This window comes from Arachis duranensis, chromosome 4, assembly GCF_000817695.3.
Source record: "Arachis duranensis cultivar V14167 chromosome 4, aradu.V14167.gnm2.J7QH, whole genome shotgun sequence".
NCBI lineage: Eukaryota > Viridiplantae > Streptophyta > Magnoliopsida > Fabales > Fabaceae > Arachis > Arachis duranensis.
The window spans coordinates 591998-609412 of NC_029775.3; the positions used below are offsets into that span (position 1 = coordinate 591998).

The window sequence follows — 17415 nt, forward strand, 5'->3', positions numbered from 1 at the left end:
ACGTATATTTATACATAAATAAATAATAACTAATTTAATTGTTGATATTTTATATATATCTAATATTTCTTTTAAAAATTTGATAAAATTATATAAGCTAACAAAGTAATTAAATCACTTATTTACTACCACCCTATCCCTTATTATTATATTTCTATGTTGTTCATCTTTTCGACTATTTATGAGTGGTGGTGTTTTTTTTAGGAATACCCGAACCAATTCTCAAATTTCAGTCGGATAATTTAGTCCTTAATAAATTTTAATTATTAAATTAATCATAAATTTTTTATTTCATTAAATAAATTAATTTCCAAGTATTAGAGACTAAGAACTCACCTATATGAAAAAACAAATCTATAAATTTTGAAAATTTGTAGACTATCATGTGTTTTTTAAATAATAATAAAAATTGATGGGATAAAATTATTATCATCTAAAAGATGAATTTGATATAGAAACTAATTTATTTAGATGAAAAATTGGTGACTGATTTAACTTATTTTCTTTAGGTATGTTTCCTTATTTATTGTCACGTCATACTAACCAACCAGTATCAGAAAATTGTTCATTAATCTGTTAATTAACAAAAATCTTAATTGGCATGTATGTAATTTGCATAGTAGTTAAATTTCGATTTAACTTTTAAAAATCTTTTATATTATGATTTTAAATGAGTCAATCAATTTTATTGAGTTGTCGTGTCCGCGTGTCGGACATATTTCGGACACGACACTAGTCCAACACGCGTGTCTACTGCTGTGTTCAATCATATCTTAATAAAAAATAAAAAATTCATTTTCAAACACATTTGGACACTTCTATATACCATCACGTATTAACGTTTCCAGTCTTATTCTTAGCATTTATTTTTAAAATAAATTTAAATATAGTATATATTATCATTTATTACAATAAAAAATATTTTAAATACTTGATATAATTAAAATAAGATATTAAAAGTAATTAAAATTTTTAATTTATATTTTAATGTCAATAAAATATAAAAATATCGTTACAATTTATCTAAAAAAAATACTTTATATTTTATATTGTATATGTATGCGTGTCCTGTGTCTTATAAAATTTTAAAATTCGGCAGTGTCCGTGCATAATAGCTTGTTAAGATTCGTTTTACGTACTTAATTTACATTTTCGATTTTACGTAAATTTCAATTTTTTCTACCTTGGACTGATCTGAGATTAATTACTATGATGGCATAGGTGAAAATTGAGGACCTGAAGAAGAAGCATGTGTTGTTGTTCATCTCAGGCCTGGAGAACATTCAAGATGAAATTAAGCTCTTAAAGGGAATATATGAAAAGCTGAAAGAGGAACCAAGAGAAGTAGAGGGGTATAGGAAAGAGGATTTCAAGATTCTTTGGATCCCCATTGTGGATGAATGGAATGAAAGAAACAAAAAAGATTTGGAGAAGATGTTGGAGGACACTAAGATTGGATGGTATGTGGTGAAAGATTTCAATTTCAAAACTGGGATGCGTCTTATCAGAGAGGTGTTCAAATACAAAGACAAATCAATTATCCCACTCTTAAGTCCTCAAGGTCAGGTGGAAAACGATGATACCAAACTTCTTCTTTCTGTTTGGGGGATTGATGGCTTCCCCTTCAAGGCTTCTGATTACACTCGTCTCACTCAACAATGGAACTGGTTTTGGAATGAAATCACAAAACTCAATCCAAGGATGAAAGACTTTGTAAGTTCATTCTATGCATATGGGATTTATAGGATAATAATCAAATTTGTCCCTGAAAGATTATTTATTTTTCAAATTAGTTCTCAAATAATTTTTTTAGTCATAATAATCCTTAAAAGATAAAATATAAGTCAAATTGATTCTTCTGTTAGTTAGATGATAACGTGTTACATTAAATGCCACGTGACACTTAACGTGACATGTCATTGTCTAACTAACAAAATGATCAATTTGACTTACGTTTTATCTTTTAAAGGCCAATATAACTAAAAAATCATTTGAGAACTAATTTAAAAATTGAGTGATCTTTCAGGGACGAATTTGACTATTAACCCTATATGAAAGTGAAAATAACAAATATAAGCGTATAAATATTAATGTTAATAATAAGGTAAAAACTCAGGTGCAGTCGAATTCACGTGAAGTTGATAGTTGAGAGCCATTAGATGAAAATTTAGTCAAATCATCTAACGACTCTCAGTTATCAACTTCACGTGAAGTCGACTGCACCTGAGTTTCCACCTAATAATAATTTACAAAATTACTCTTATCATTAATAGTTTAGTAGGTATTACTAATATTATTGAGGTTGAGTTGAGTGTGATATAACTAGAGAATAAAAAAATCGGCAATACTGGAAAAACAAAAAAAAATAGCCAAAACTTGTCTTATTTAACATTTATTAATTATTACAATAATAAATGAATGTTAAATAAAACAAGTTCTGCATGTTGGTGTACGCCTAACAAAGTTGTATTTAATAATAGGGAGTAATGAGTTTATTTGGTACTTTAGTACATTGGATATAATTAGTGAGAAACAAATTTCAGATTGAAGACGATTATTATATCTTCATCTTTGGAGGGACGTCCAGCAAATGGATCGAAGAGTTTGAGACAGCTTTGAACACTTTGAAAAGGCAGATAGAAACCACTGTCCCAATCGAATTATATCGACTAGGGAGGGATGATTCCAGGGTGGTTCCACGCTTCTGGATCGCCATAGACAGCTTGCTAGCCAACAGGAAACACACGAAGGGTGGCGGCGGCGAGGGCGTTATGGACTTTTCAACAAGAGAGATGAAGAGGTTGTTGTTTCTTAAACAAGACCCAAAAGGGTGGGTCATACTTAGCAAAGGGTCAAATGTGAAGCTTCTTGGTCAAGGCGAGGTCATGTATCGAACGGTCAAAGAATTCGAGAAGTGGCCAAGGAAGTTGGACGACCAAGAAGTAAGCTTTGATGTTGCATTCAAAGAATACTATGAGAGGATCAAGCTTAAAGATGGTCCTCCCAAATGTGAGCATAGCGAAATTACATACCCCTCTGATATCCTTGCACGCATTCCATGCCCAAATGTTGATTGTGGCCGTTCAATGGAGGTCACATCTGTTAACTACAAGTGCTGCCATGGTCTTGAACAACCTAATGTTGCTCCTAGGAGTAACTTATGTTGAGTCAATTGAGCATGCCATGCATGCATGCATGCTCGAGTTATATTTACTTTAATTTAATGTGTTGTTATATTCGTAGTTAATGTTTACAAATGCATGTCTATGGTGTGTGGTCATTTATTTACCTAAGACTGGGCAAGGCTAGCTAGTAAATAATGGCCTTCATGCAATTTAATTTGCCTTATTAATGTTATAGAATAATTTGTTTGAATAAACTGATAATTTTGTTGGTATATGGCTGCTTACATTACCTCCTCCACCAGCAATATTTCTCTTAGAATAAAATCACAAATAAACCACTGAAAATGACAAATAAAACGCTTTTAAATTAACCCCTCTTATTAGAATTAAAAACCATAATTTAGCATTAAAAAACGTAATTTAAACTAACTTGTCCATATTTGCTATTTTAAAAAAACTTATTGATGCTTTTTTTCTTTTAAAGACTAATATGTTCAAAATATAAACCATCAGAATTTAGGATATAGATCTTCTAAATTTTGAATTTCACTTTAGAAAATAAAATATAATCTCTCAAATTTAGTTGAGAAAGAAACTATTTAAAGATAGAAGTTCACACTTTACCCTCTAAAGTACAAACTCTAAAGTACAAATTCAAAATTTAGAAAATCTAAATCCCAGAATTTATGTCACTTTACTCTTTCTCTTATAAGCAAAACAATGCTATTGCGAAAATGAACATTTTATATATATTCCTTTGTCATAAACATCAGCACCGTGTTTCCCCATCTTTCATTGAAGAATATTCCTAAGATATTTTCAATAACCTCCAATAACACCGCTGGATAATCTAATATAATCAGATCTTAAACCAAACATAACTACAAAAGCATCTCAATACATTGCCACTTGAAAGCCAGTGCTAAACACATGCCATATATCACATAAAACAAAACAGTCTAAAACATAGACGATAAGTCTTAGGCTAACATGGCTAAGTCTACCAGTATCCAGAGTTAGATAGATAGTTAGATAGATAGCTAGCTAGATCTGAGCATGGTTTTTATGTACAAGCATTGCTTTCTCTCATAAGCAACTGAGACACGTCAGCAGAAGAACATTGAGTTGGAAACACTGTCCTGCAATTTCGGCAACTGCGGGACAGGGACAGCTCCAGCGGCACTCAGTCCACCATGACTTGAGGATGTCTCAGATTTGTCTTCAAATTTGAGGAAGTGCCCCACCTGGGTTGCAGCCAAGTGTGCGTAGCATATTGGAGCAACTGCGTAGGAGAAAAAATAGTACAAGTGTGTCAATCACAATTAAATCAGATATCAGATATAATACATGAATCTATCTAAATAGCCGGATGTGAAGCAAGAATTTACCAACAGAAATGGAAGTGGTGCTCCTCTGATACCTGTCATAAACAACAAACATCTAATGATAGGTTCCTTAAGACGCATGTGCATAATTCCAAATCAATACAGGTCAAAAAGTTCCACTTACACATATGACAGAGAATGTACAAGCTCCTGTAGCTCATCAGCACTAAAACCAACCTCATCATGAAGAACATGGTAGTGTGTAGGCCTGCTAGTGCCCTGAGGAGGAAATTTTTGAAGGAATACAGAGAATATCACTAAAAGATAGACACCACGATAGTCACAGTAGTGATCGTTCACACACACACACACATCTAGACCCCCGAACAGTTCGTTTCGGGGCAACAATCAACTCAATGAAGACACACCTAACACGTCGAACCACACAACTACACAAGCCACAAGCATGTAAATTAATCTTTATACTTAAAAAGGAGGGAAACAGAATATTGGATACTTACTATCATTCCAGCATGTGCACATAGGTAGAAATCATAGTTTCTTGGATGACAAATTTTGTTGTCAACAACAGTTCCTGTAAAGCAACAGGTTTAGTAAAAAGCCAATTAGCCAACAATCTTTGGATAATCTGAACTGATATTTACCAGGTGGGACATTGTCAGGAGAACCAGACTGGAAGAATCTTGTGTGGTGGTTCTTCTGAGCAACTATAACCACAAACTTGGGCTCCCACTTTTCATCAAGGAATTTACATGCCTACAAAGTTAAAAGTCAACGTTAGCCCCTTTTACGACCAAAAATGTTTCCCAAATAGCAGAGTCAAAAGCTTATGAACCTCAATGATTTGATCAAGCTCTTTGTTCAAAACTTGATTGAACTGTGATTCACTAACACCATCCCTATATTCAGCATAATAAAGATACTACGTTTAGTTTCATCAGAAAAGAATCGCATAGTAATAAATCAGTATAACAAACAAGCATTGAACACCAAAAGCATTTTGTAGCTATTGGAAAAATACAACATGCAATGATCGCCATGTATCAACATCAAAACAAATATGCAGTAGGTTTGGAGCAGTTAAAAACATAAATGGCAAATGGGACACAGGAATTACACAACCCTAGCATAGCAATAGTGACAAATCCCATTAACAAACACAATTTATTGGCAATACCTCAAATGTTTTCAGCTCTAACTTCGGAGTTACAAGAAAAGATTACCTGAAAATAATTATATTGTCTGGCTTTCGCTTCGCAGAAGTAACATAGAAATCAAGTAGAAGTTCCCTGCAGTTGATGAAACCGATCAAGCTAGGTACTTATTTCACATTGACCATATACATATAGTGTGAAGATTAATACAACATTAAACAGACTGCTCAAAAGCCACCGCTCTTACAAGGCAGAAAGAAATACTACAAGACATCATGGTATACAATCATGTGCCATCTAACACAGAAGCATAGTTTAATTATTTAACCACATGTAGATAGAACCTTATAATTCCATCATCATCTTTGTCAGATACTTTCTTGAACAGGTTATCTATCATTTCAACCTTTGCGGACTGGGTACGAACACAGGCCCTATACTTCGATATAAGAGGCCATTGTCTAGAGCTGACCACCTGCATACTCTCAGAAAACAGCAACATTTCATCAAGAAAAAAAAAAAAGAAAAAGGGTAGAATTAGATCAACCTGGCACCAATATATGCATTGATATAAAAATTATAGGGTAAAGTATATTTTGTCCTTAAGGTTTGCTAAAAGCTTCAAAAATACCCCGAAGTTTTATTTTGTTTCAATTTTGTCCTAGAAGTTTCCAATTTGCATCAAATATATCTCTATCGGCTAATTTTTCAAAAAATATAGGACTAATTCAGCAACAATTTCACAAGAACAACTTTCAACACAAGCAAATCAGACATAGTTATCATGCATTTGTTGGATTGGTCCTAAACTTTCGGAAAATTTAACTGTCGGATATATTTGATGCAAATCGAAAACTTCCGAAACAAAATTGAAACAATAAAACCTAGTATTTTTGAAACTTTTGACAAACTTTAGAGACAAAAAATATACTTTACCCAAAATTATATTATATTCATTGAAAACATGACAATTATGATTTACCGCTGCAATTGAAGGAATATCAGATTGCCCTGGTGAGCCATGCGAAACATCCATGCCCAGGATAAGTGTGGGTGCTTTTGAAACGACTGGAAGAGCTGGAGAGTGTTCAACGCCTAATAATGTATTCAATCCACCAAGCTGCAGATCAAAAAAATAATTCAATTGAAAAGGAAGAAATAAAACAGAAGCCTGATGACTAGGCAACATAAAACAATGACAACCACCTTTGCTCCATTAGATGGGGAAAGGATGCAAAGTCATTCATTTATTCCCATGTTATTATCACTCAAGAGCAGGTGAGAAACAAGATATTAAAAGCTGGGTCATAGCCAAAATAATAAAATGTACAAAGCTGTTGCCCAATAGTACTAGAATACCATGCCCAACATACCTTGGCATTTATCTTCATCAAAACGTTAGTCAGAAACTGGTCATTGACCCTTAAAGGACACATGCACTGGCTAGCAATTCCATACTCGGTAAGATTTTTCTTTTTCCATGGACCTTCAATGTGAGAATAAATCTTCGTTCTCAATTGTTTACACAAGATAAATGAAATCCACTTATTAATGACTAACCATAAATTTCACAGTTTTTCCTCTCGGGAATTAGACATAGAAGGAACTGAGGAACTCCAGGAAGTTTAGACTGCATGCTTTCAAACATCTTCTCCACTCTAACCATTGGTGGGGAACGCCTAAACTGGTGACTCTCTTCAAGCACATCAAATGGATCTTCCATTGACTGCAAAAACAAAAGCAGGAAAGAACATTTCAGTCAGTAGATCTTTCATACTTCTCAGCTGATACAAGGAGATGGAACTTACAATTCCTTTCGTTCCTGCAACTCTAATCATATCCCTCACAAGAGCTCTTACATCACATCGTGCAGAAAAGTTAACTACAGCCCACCGTTCTATCTTTATTGGCTGCACAAAACTCTGGAAAAGCATTTTTAAGTTATTAGAACCTCATACAGTACTGAGAATCTGGACCAGATGAAAATTTCAATGGAAATTGAACTAAACCGAATACCTTATTACTAAAATTCCATCTCCCATTCCTTGGATTTAAGTCCTCACCATTGCCAAGCTTCAACTATTGGAAAACATTCAATAATCAATATCAAACTATGAAAGTTAAAAACATAAGGTTACTGATGATTGACAATATAGGAGCCATGAGTCTCCATACCATAATTAATTTTGCTTATAATATTGCTCAACCAATTTGTTTTATAATCTTAAACAACCAGAATCAACACAAAATAGCAAACAAAGAGAACAAAGTCATTTATATAGCATTTACATCCTTCACAGAATTACTACCAGCAAGAACTTAACATCATTTTCTTAGATAGGTAAAAAAAAGAAACAAAAAATAATACCAACACGCCACAAACAGCAAAGGGAACTTCAAAATAATTTATAATTCATCAGAGGCAGCCTAGCATTTAGATATGACAGTAGCAAAAAGAGAATTTTTCCATATAAATCCATATTCCAAACAAAGGATTTTTTAAAAAGGACTTTCATTTAGTTTCATGTGGGAGTCAAGAAAAAACAAGTTACTAGAGCATTTGCTAAATGAGAAAAATCATTTCTCGAACAAGTGACCTGCCAAGTCATAATTAAGAAAACCTCAGGTCACCAAGTTCAAATAAAACAAGGCAACACACAATAAACAAGTTTCAAGAGCACAGTGACAAAGAGAAATATTAAATACCCTTGGTGAAGGCAGAACCCGACCATCCACTTGAGTAAAGCCAGTGCTTATAGAAATTCCACAATTTTGAAGCATAGGTTCAGAACCATAGTTGCTGGTTTTTAGTGCCTAACAAAACAATATTTAATAAGCTTCCTTAACCAAGCCATAAGCAGTGTAACCACATCACTTAAAATTTAGAATAACAACGTACATCAGATAAAACCCTCATCCTCTCTGGTGGCTTCTGCCTGGACTTCTCTACCAATGAAGCCCTTTGAAGCGTGGACAGCGCTTTTGTATAACGTTGCAAGGACACCAATTCACAAAGCTAAAACAACAGGAGAAGTAAATAACCTAGGTTTTAGTTAAGATCCAGAATGCTAAAATTGCAGCATGCAAAACCTGCAAAAATAAACACATTGATTCACCTCAATGGGGAAGTATGTCGGTCGTTTAGGCTTGCCAACATTGATACAAGGAAGCTCAGCAGAGTATCGAAGATCTATCCTACGAGCATTGACAAAATAATCATAAACAGTCACTTCTTCAGTACCATCATCACCATCCCTTCCACCTTTCTTAAGAGAAAACCTGCAAAATCCAAGCCATCACTGAAAACCTATACTCATCAAATAACAATTCTACTATCATAATGCACCATATATTCAAGTTTTATAATTTGACATCAAAGCCAAATGCATTTAGAGAAAATAAAGGGAGGAATAAAGAAAGAAATAGAGAGAGAGAGAAGGTACGTCTGATCTCGGCATGGGAGTTCACTGAGACCTGTAATTTTGTACTCTTGATTGGATGGGCTTACTTTAATCCTCAGATTTTTTAGGGTCCTTTTGGCCTGTTTAAAGTAAAAAGAGTAACAGACAGGCCTTTGTGTAAAATAATCAAACAAAAGAGTAATAAATTAATTTTTCAACAGCATTGTTACCTTTGCCCAGTCAAGCTGAAATGGATCTCGCACATTTTGATTGGCAATTAGGAAGTCCACAACAGGTCCAGGCTGGATTGTCATAGTAGTTGTGACATCTAAACGAATTGGATGATTATAGGAGTTAGACAAAAAGCCTTGATGAGAAGGTTGTACACAGTACACAGATCTAACCTATGTTCAGAGACAGGCCACTCTGAGTAGTTCTGAAACTTGAATGGAATCCTCTGCAGCCAAGCACACCACCTCCAACTTCAGCAAAATTCCTTGGGTCATTGTGGAAGAAGGATTGCCGAACTAGGAGGCAACCTCTGCAATAGACAAATGCACAGTTGAGAACTATGGTTTGGTGCCTTGTAAATTATAATGCATCAAAATGTTAGAAAACATGTTATGACAAGTAAAATGAAGAAAGGTCTTACTGTTTAGCAGCATGTTGCCTCAATATAATATCGAGCACTCTGATGGCTTCTTGGAAATTCTCCGATTCCTGCCCACGCAAGGCATTGGCAATGGCCTGCATTGGAATTTTGGCGGCATAGCTAATCTCTACTTTAAATTTCTTCGCACGATACGGGCGTCGCATCCTCTTTTTGTCACTTTCATTGTCCCCATGACCATCAGGGCTACAGTTACCATTATTTCTTCACAAGAAAAAATAAAAGGTTACACACTGCTGAAACAATGATCTGAAACTCTATGGAAGGCTAAAACAATTATATGCTTGTCATTTCTACCTATTCGAAACAACATCCTCCAGAACAACTTCAAACTCAAGCTTGTTGCTTGGAAGAGCACCAATGGTAAACAGACTTTTCTCCCCGTCGTATGCGAAGTCCTTACCATTTAACTCAGAAGCATACGTCTCATGCACCCTATCCATTATCCTTCTCCCGAAACCCTTACCTTCTACAGGGCGTCCATCTTCATAAGCAAACGCAACCTGTTCAAATAACATAACAAGTGACAACAGTCATATTTGGGTAATTAGAATAAACTTGAATAATAATAATAATAATAATAATAATAATAATAAACAAAGGAATGTGAGAGGGACATACGCTATAATGGAAGAAATTTCCATCATTGTTAGTGACATTAACTTTGAAGTGATTGGTTTGAAGAGCTATCTTCATTCCTTTTGATCCCAGCCCACGCCTGGCAATCGGAAGGCGAGAAACCTTTTTCTTAACAGGTTCAGCAAGTGCGTCTTCTGCTTTAACTGGGACAACATCAGGTGGAACAACAGGGGGTGGTGGTGGCAGGGATGCCTCGGTACCATTTCCATCCAGCTCAGATGAATCCATATCCCTATTTCGGATAACATACAAGGTAAGAATTGAAATAAACTTGGACTTGGAGTGTATAATATCAAAAGATATGAACAATCTGAAAAAGTTGAGTAAATGAAACAAATTGTATAATATGAAGCTCAGTACAAAATAGCAAAAATTTCGACTCAAGTAACCAATAGGCTAAAAAAATCACATGACACAAGGAACCAATCCCCGATAATAACCAGAAAAGGTAGTAATTAACATCAAATCTATCAAAACATCCATTGAAATAACCAAAACATAAACTATGAGAGAAACAGCTCATCTTTTCTTTTTCCTTTTTTTTTTCTTTTTTTTTCTTTTGTGTCTAACCAAACGACTTATGAAACATTAATTCAGTCTTCAAGATATTTGTAAGATCACATAAGACTAACGTGAAATGAAAATTACTCTTAAGCACCAAAGTAAGGTTTATCTCGTTTTCTTTTTTTTTTTTCTTTTCTACAACTGCAATACAATGTCAATTGAATCACTACTAATATTTAAATTAATTAAAAAGTAAAATAATAAAAATATGAAATGTCATTATTTGACAGAAAGGAAATGGAGTCTTATTTGACAGAAAATAAGTGAAGAAAATGAAAAATTACCATGAAAAACGTCATTCAAAGCTGAAACAAAGTAAGTTGCTGACATAGATTTAAGAAAATAAAAAAATAAAAAACAGAAAGTACAAAACGAAGACATGCAATGAGAGTTAAAGCTAGCGAAAGAGCCAAAAAGCCCAAAAAAGACAGCATTTGTACGGAACAGAGTTTTCTACTTCTGAAGAGCTAAAAAAGATTACTAAAAAAAAATTTGACAGAGAAGCATCATTTCTGAAAGAAAATGCAATTTCGAAAACGTTTCCCAAATCATATACAACGAAAGTGAAAACAAGAGCAAGATCAGACGCATGCAGAAACTCAAACATTACAAACTCAAAATTCTAGAACAGCATTGTATGATCTCACAATGTAACAAAACGAAAATAACCTTTTTCGAGTTTCAGCAACACGGAAGAAGAGAAACAACAAAAACAAATTTAGTGATGAAAATGAGAAATTGCGGTGTTAGAGTGAATTTTGAAGTAAAAATAGGTGACAAGAGGAAACAAAACGCATATTTCATTTTCTTACCCAAAGAGTGAAGACACACTGGCTGTGGCTGAAACTGAGTATGCAGAAGAACCCTAAAACCTAAAAGTAACTGAGAGCAGAAGAAAGGACGCAAAGCGCAGTGAAGTGTATAAATATATATAATATAATTTAAAAAAATATAATTTATTAAACAATATATGTCTCTCAATTTTCTCCTTCTTCTTTTTCTAATGCTTATATTAATAATTAATTAATATTATCATTTTTTAAATTAGAGTCTAACTATACATTTAAGGATTTTTGACAACAAAATTCAATTAAGTTGGCCCAAACACAACAAAAACTATTTTTATTATATCCGTGTGTGAACGTTTCAATAACGCAAAACATATTCTTCTTTGTCTTCAGTTTCTGCTTCTCCTTTTCCGTTTCGTCCTCTTCCTCTTCCTAATCATCCTCCTCCTCATTCTTCTTTTAAATTCGCACAGGTATGTTCTTTTTCTTTCCTTTTTCCTCTTGTTCGCACATGCAGATTCTTCTTTTTTTTATTGGACGTGTCTTTGGGCCAGCCAACCGACCCAGCCCAAAGCAACAGAAGTTGTTAGTCCCGCACCCAACCCAATTTCGTGCCCGACCCGGATGCAACCCGACCCTATAATCCTCAGCTTGATCTTCTTCCTCCTTCACAACGTGTTCTCCAACGCTGTGTTCTTCGTGATGCATGTTCCTGATTCCGAGCTCCTTCGTTCCCAATGCCCTTGTCATCCCTAATCCTGAGGATTTTCTTTTGAATTAGGCCATTGCTGCGCCTCACCAAGGATGTCCCTTCCTGACCTGCATCCCCTTTCCTCCCTCCATATGCCATTTCGCGCGCCGCCCCCCTTTCGTTGGGCTTCAATCGGATTTGCCTTGAAGCCTTTGACAAATCATTGGTTTGACGATCTCTACCCAATCCTTGACATAACGCATTCTGCAACACTGCCCGATCAGCTGCACCTCCTCCTCGGTCCTTGTCTGCTTGTCGATGGCTTCCTTGTGGCTGTCGTTGGTGGGTTGGTGCCTTGCTGTGGGTCGATGCTGCTCCTTGTCTTCCAATGATGGCTTGTCTCGGGTTTCCGTTTCCACCCTTTTAGGTAACCTCTCTTCCATTTGCAGTTCTTGATGGCTGGCTGAGTCGAAAACCTTGTTGACTTGATTCTCTATACCTTGATTCTGTATACCTTGATTATGCTAAATTGATGCAAAACTTGCTTCTGTTCTGATGATATTCCTAACTTGAGTTGGAGGATTCATTGTCCACTATCTCCCTATATTGTTCCCCGCTGCCAGTTGGTGAGCTAATTCGTTGCCATCCCTTGGAGTCCAGGTAGCTCCCACATCTGGAACCTCGTCTAGCAATTGAAGAATGTCACGGATGATTGCATCTGCTTCCGCTATAGGCATTTTAGCCTTGATTGCCTGAACCAGAGGTAAGCAGTTTGTTTCAATTATGCAATTTGGGTATTTGAAGATTCTTAATGAGTATGAGTGCCTCTCTGTATGCTTAAGCTTCTGCTGTTAATGTTGATATTGTCTTGAATGTTGCTGTTAATGCTGATATTGTCTTCTTCTAATTCTTCGCCTCCTCCTTTTCTTTCTCTTTCGTTATCGAAATCACCAACAATGCCAACATTTTGCTAATATCTTTATTGGTTCTGATTTTTCTAGTGTTATCATTATATAATTTTCGTTCATTTTTTAATTTATTTTAGTTCATTTGTGAATTAATTTCAGTTCATTTATGTGTTAATAATTGAGGTTCATGTGATACTGTTGATAATTATTATATATCATTAATCACTAATATTACGAAGAAGCACTTGCCATACGTGGAGGATATGCTTCAATTCCCTCTATAAATTAGACTTTTCACTAGGCTCACATTGTTCATACATACATAGATACACTAGAAAAGTAAGAGAGATACAGTGTATTGACGAAAAAGTTCTTGAAATTTTCATTTTTTGGTTCACTACCCATCAACTCTCTCATGTGCTATCATATATGCTTTTTTTTTTAAAGAACCTCAATTAAACTAAGAAATGAACCGACATTACTTAAAGAATAAAAAATTTAGTTAATACTTATCAATTGTATCAAGTGAACCTCAATTAACAAACAAATTAACTTAAATTAGTTCAGATTTGAACAAACAGTCAAAAAGTCTCAATTATTAACAAAAACATATCGAATCCATTTCTGGATCCAAATAAACTTCAATTAAATTAAGAAATAAACTGAAATTATTTAAAAAATAAAAAATTAGTCAATACTTATTAGCAGCATCAAGTGAACCTCAATTAATACATAAATGAACCGAAATACATTAAGAAATGAACCGAAATTATTTAATAATAATAGCAGAGAAAATAGAACTAATAAACATGTTTGCAAAATATTGGTGCTATTGGTGATGACAATAAAGAAGAAGAAGAAGAAAAAAATCTACGTGCGCAAATTTAGAAGGAGGAGGAGGAGGAGGAGAAAACGGGGAAGGAGAATGAGAAAGAGGCGCATAATTTAAAAAGTTATTATAACAATTTCGTTATACTTGGTTAAATATTTTGTTTGGATATAGAGCTCTATTGTTTTAATTCATAACTAGTGTATATTTTTGTGTATATAAGATGATTTTGTGACTAAATAAACCAAATAAGAACAAAAAACACTAAAATAAAAAGATTTCCTCCTTTGCAATAATTTTGCCTAAGTCCGATCTAGGCAACAACCACTACGCATGCAGAAGAACATGTCGTGCAGCATACTTAGCCATATGATCAGCAACAGCATTAGCAGTACGCTGAATTAATGCAAACTCATTTTTCAACTCCTGCAAAGATCTAGGATCTTCTTAATGATGTTAAGGTTATTGGTGCGGTATTTATAACCCACACTTACTAACCGGCAAGTGCACCGAGTCGTACCAAGTAATACCTTATGTGAGTAAGGGTCGATCCCACGAGAATTGATGGATCAAGCAACAATGATTGATTGATTGGATTAGTTAGGCAAGCAAAACTTGATTTTGAGATGTTCAAAAGGTTTAAGTTCGAACATAGAATATCAAAAGGATGGACAAATAAATGAGTTGGGAATAAACTGTTGAGAAAGCAGTTAAGGTTTCAAAGTTATCTATTTTCCAGATTTATTTTTATCACTAACTAATTTAATTATGCAAGATATAATTTCATGGCAAACTATATGTGACTAGGCCCTAATTCCTTAGACCTTCATAGTCTCCTCTAAAATTCATTAATTGCCAATTCCTTGGTCAATTAATTCCAATTAGAGGGTGATGATCAATTTCTAGTTTATATGCTAAAAGAATTCTAATTATCCAATAATAAAGGGATTATATGTCACGTATCCCGTTAAATACAAACAATTAGAAATTCAGTATAATATGTTTTCAAGCTTTTGTTCAAGTAAAGAGCTTTTCCAAGTTTTACAAGAACTCAATTAGAACATGGGTCATACTTCCATTCCAACCATATTCATAAAGTAAAGAGCGAAAACAATTATTGAAATATAAATCTAGACATGAATTAAATTAGAAAGATCAAACGAATAAATCCATACAAATAGACAGAGTTCCTAACCTTAACAATGAATGATTAGTTGCTCATGGTTTAGAGAAGAAAAATAAGGGTTCTGGTAACAATCTGGTCAAGTCTAAATGTACAGAGTTTATATTTATTACTAGTCCTAATAGGTTTAAAATCAAAAATTAAAAATAATATCTTTTCTTCAAAGATAATATTTGAATTTAAATTCGAATTAATTAACAGATCTTCAGTTGATGGTTGGGGACCACTTGATTTGTCCATTCTGCAGCTTCTAATATGTGTTTTCTGGGCTGAAAAGTGGGTCAAAACAGCCCCAAATTCGTAACCAGCATTTTCTGAATTATTGCAGATCGCGCATGTGACGAGTCCGCGTCGTCCATGCGCTCGCGTCATTTGTGCAGATTCCAGTCCACGCGTTCGCGTCAGGCACGCGATCGCGTCATTTGCGATTTCTCCATTCCGCGCGGTCGCGTGAGCCATGCGTCCGCGTCGGTCTTCGCTGGTCATCTTTTTGGTTTCTTCTTTTTCTCTGCAGAAACTTCATCAAATCCCTCCGAATACTACCTAAAATAAATAAAATTGCACAAAACTCAAAATAGCATCCATAGTGGCTAAAATATAATTAATTCTTAATTAAACTCAACAAATTAGATGCAAATTCACTAGAAAAAGATAGACAAGATGCTCACGCATCAGTTATCACATTTCGAATTTTAATTAACTGTCTAGAACGCCTCAAAATAATCTATTTCACAAATGACTTCACTAAACCCATAGTCCCAACCAGACAAAGGCCACAAAAAATACCAAACAGCTCACAGCGAACACTGGTACCCACAAAAATAGCATCGGAATTACCATTAATCCTGTTACCCAAATTGTCTCAAAAAATACATCCAAACCTAGCCATATTTTGAGAGACCAAGATACTTAGATTGGAATCAAAAGCTTCTCCAAAGCCCTTGGCTGCTTGCTTAATTAAATACATACCATTTAATGTGTTCCAAGTTGCATTCCCATTAAATACATCATTATTACGATCTCGCGAAATCTACCCCAGTGCAACCGAAAAGAAGTATTCATAAGCATTAGTATTACAGTGGATCCAGTAATGGAAGTTCATGATGAGATCATCTCTATTTCGGCCAATACCTAGGTGATTCCACACATCTTGAGCTTTAACATAGTCTCTAAGGTAATGGAAAATATCATCCTTCATCAGAAATGCACCTGGGACAAACTGAAGAGCCAGCCAATCCTCTGCGAAACCAAAGCCAGCTAGTTGGCAGAACATTATGATACAAAGCCACATTAAAAATTTAATTATCTCCGGAACTCGTAGCTACCAAAGCCATAGATAATTATCAGTTGGATTCCAAGCAATCTTCTTTTGCAAAAGCCAGGAACATCCACTCTTAGTCGAATAGTCCTTGTTGTTAGAGCTATACTAAATCCATTCAGGTTCGGTTTTCCCATGCCAGATAAGGAAGATATTAGACAGCTTTATTTTATACTCTTCATCAACGGGAGTATCCAGATCATTCCAATTCCAGTGATCCAAAGGCCAGACATCCTCCACCTACAAGGTTGTATCAGAAATATGAACAAGAGGAACAAAACTGGCAAACACAGCCGTTTGTGTGTCAAGAATCGAACCAAAAGAATTGATCAAGAGAACCAGTACTCCAGGTTAGTCCCCCCTACATCCCACTCTTAGTTTTTATGATATCTCGCCAAATTTTGGAAGCATGAACCAGGTCCATTGCATCCAAATTTGAATCGTTCGAAATATTTATCAATCAAAACTCTTATGGAAAGCTTATGAGAACTGTAAAGGAGTTGCCACAAAAGTTTATCCATTAAGGCCAATTTCACACGTCTCGTATCTCTAACACTAGGCCACCGAACTTGCGGGGGGTAATAATAGTATCCCACTTAACAAGATTTAGGCACATTTCATCAATTTTTCGTTTTCAAAGAAAAGTCCTCGTTACAACATTAATTTTCTTGCAAAAAAGATGTAGGAAAAAAAGAAACTTGCATTTCATAATTAGGTAACGCAAATGCTACAAATTTATCAAACAAAGTGTACATTCTCTACTGAGAAGCCTAACCTTCCAATTCGCCAATCTATACTT

General features: G+C 34.8%; 2 protein-coding genes across 3 annotated transcripts in view; one reads left to right on the forward strand and one right to left on the reverse strand.

Moving 5' to 3' along the window:
* Positions 1-3397, forward strand: part of LOC107482476 (protein SIEVE ELEMENT OCCLUSION B-like) — a 9871-nt gene extending 6474 nt beyond the window's left edge. For both annotated transcript variants that reach the window (XM_016102982.3, XM_016102983.3), the window contains exons 6-7: positions 1222-1713; positions 2544-3397. In XM_016102982.3, the coding sequence (XP_015958468.1) occupies positions 1222-1713; positions 2544-3167 (1116 nt within the window). In that variant the 3' untranslated portion in view covers positions 3168-3397. The remainder of the gene's footprint in view (positions 1-1221; positions 1714-2543) is intronic.
* A 452-nt stretch (positions 3398-3849) lies between these two features.
* Positions 3850-11830, reverse strand: LOC107482475 (protein argonaute 4). The gene is made up of 23 exons (XM_016102981.3): positions 11712-11830; positions 10318-10567; positions 9994-10199; positions 9679-9900; positions 9431-9567; positions 9257-9354; positions 9069-9166; positions 8742-8904; positions 8525-8641; positions 8332-8439; positions 7642-7704; positions 7434-7547; positions 7186-7351; positions 6999-7111; positions 6608-6745; positions 5970-6100; positions 5695-5760; positions 5307-5370; positions 5116-5227; positions 4972-5045; positions 4635-4729; positions 4514-4545; positions 3850-4407 (listed from the first exon to the last, which is right to left on the reverse strand). The coding sequence occupies exons 2-23, from the start codon at positions 10561-10563 to the stop codon at positions 4232-4234; spliced, it is 2739 nt and encodes a 912-aa protein (XP_015958467.1). The 5' UTR covers positions 10564-10567; positions 11712-11830; the 3' UTR covers positions 3850-4231.
* Between the last annotated feature and the right edge of the window lie 5585 nt (positions 11831-17415).

Excerpts from the sequence above, each read along its gene's own strand:
- LOC107482475 (XM_016102981.3), bottom strand. The coding sequence starts at position 10,563 with ATGGATTCATCTGAGCTGGATGGAAATGGTACCGAGGCATCCCTGCCA. Across the intron at positions 9,901-9,993 it reads GAGGATGTTGTTTCGAATAG|AAATAATGGTAACTGTAGCC; the intron begins GTAGAAATGACA and ends TTTCTTGTGAAG. Across the intron at positions 5,761-5,969 it reads GATGATGATGGAATTATAAG|GGAACTTCTACTTGATTTCT; the intron begins GTTCTATCTACA and ends CATCAACTGCAG.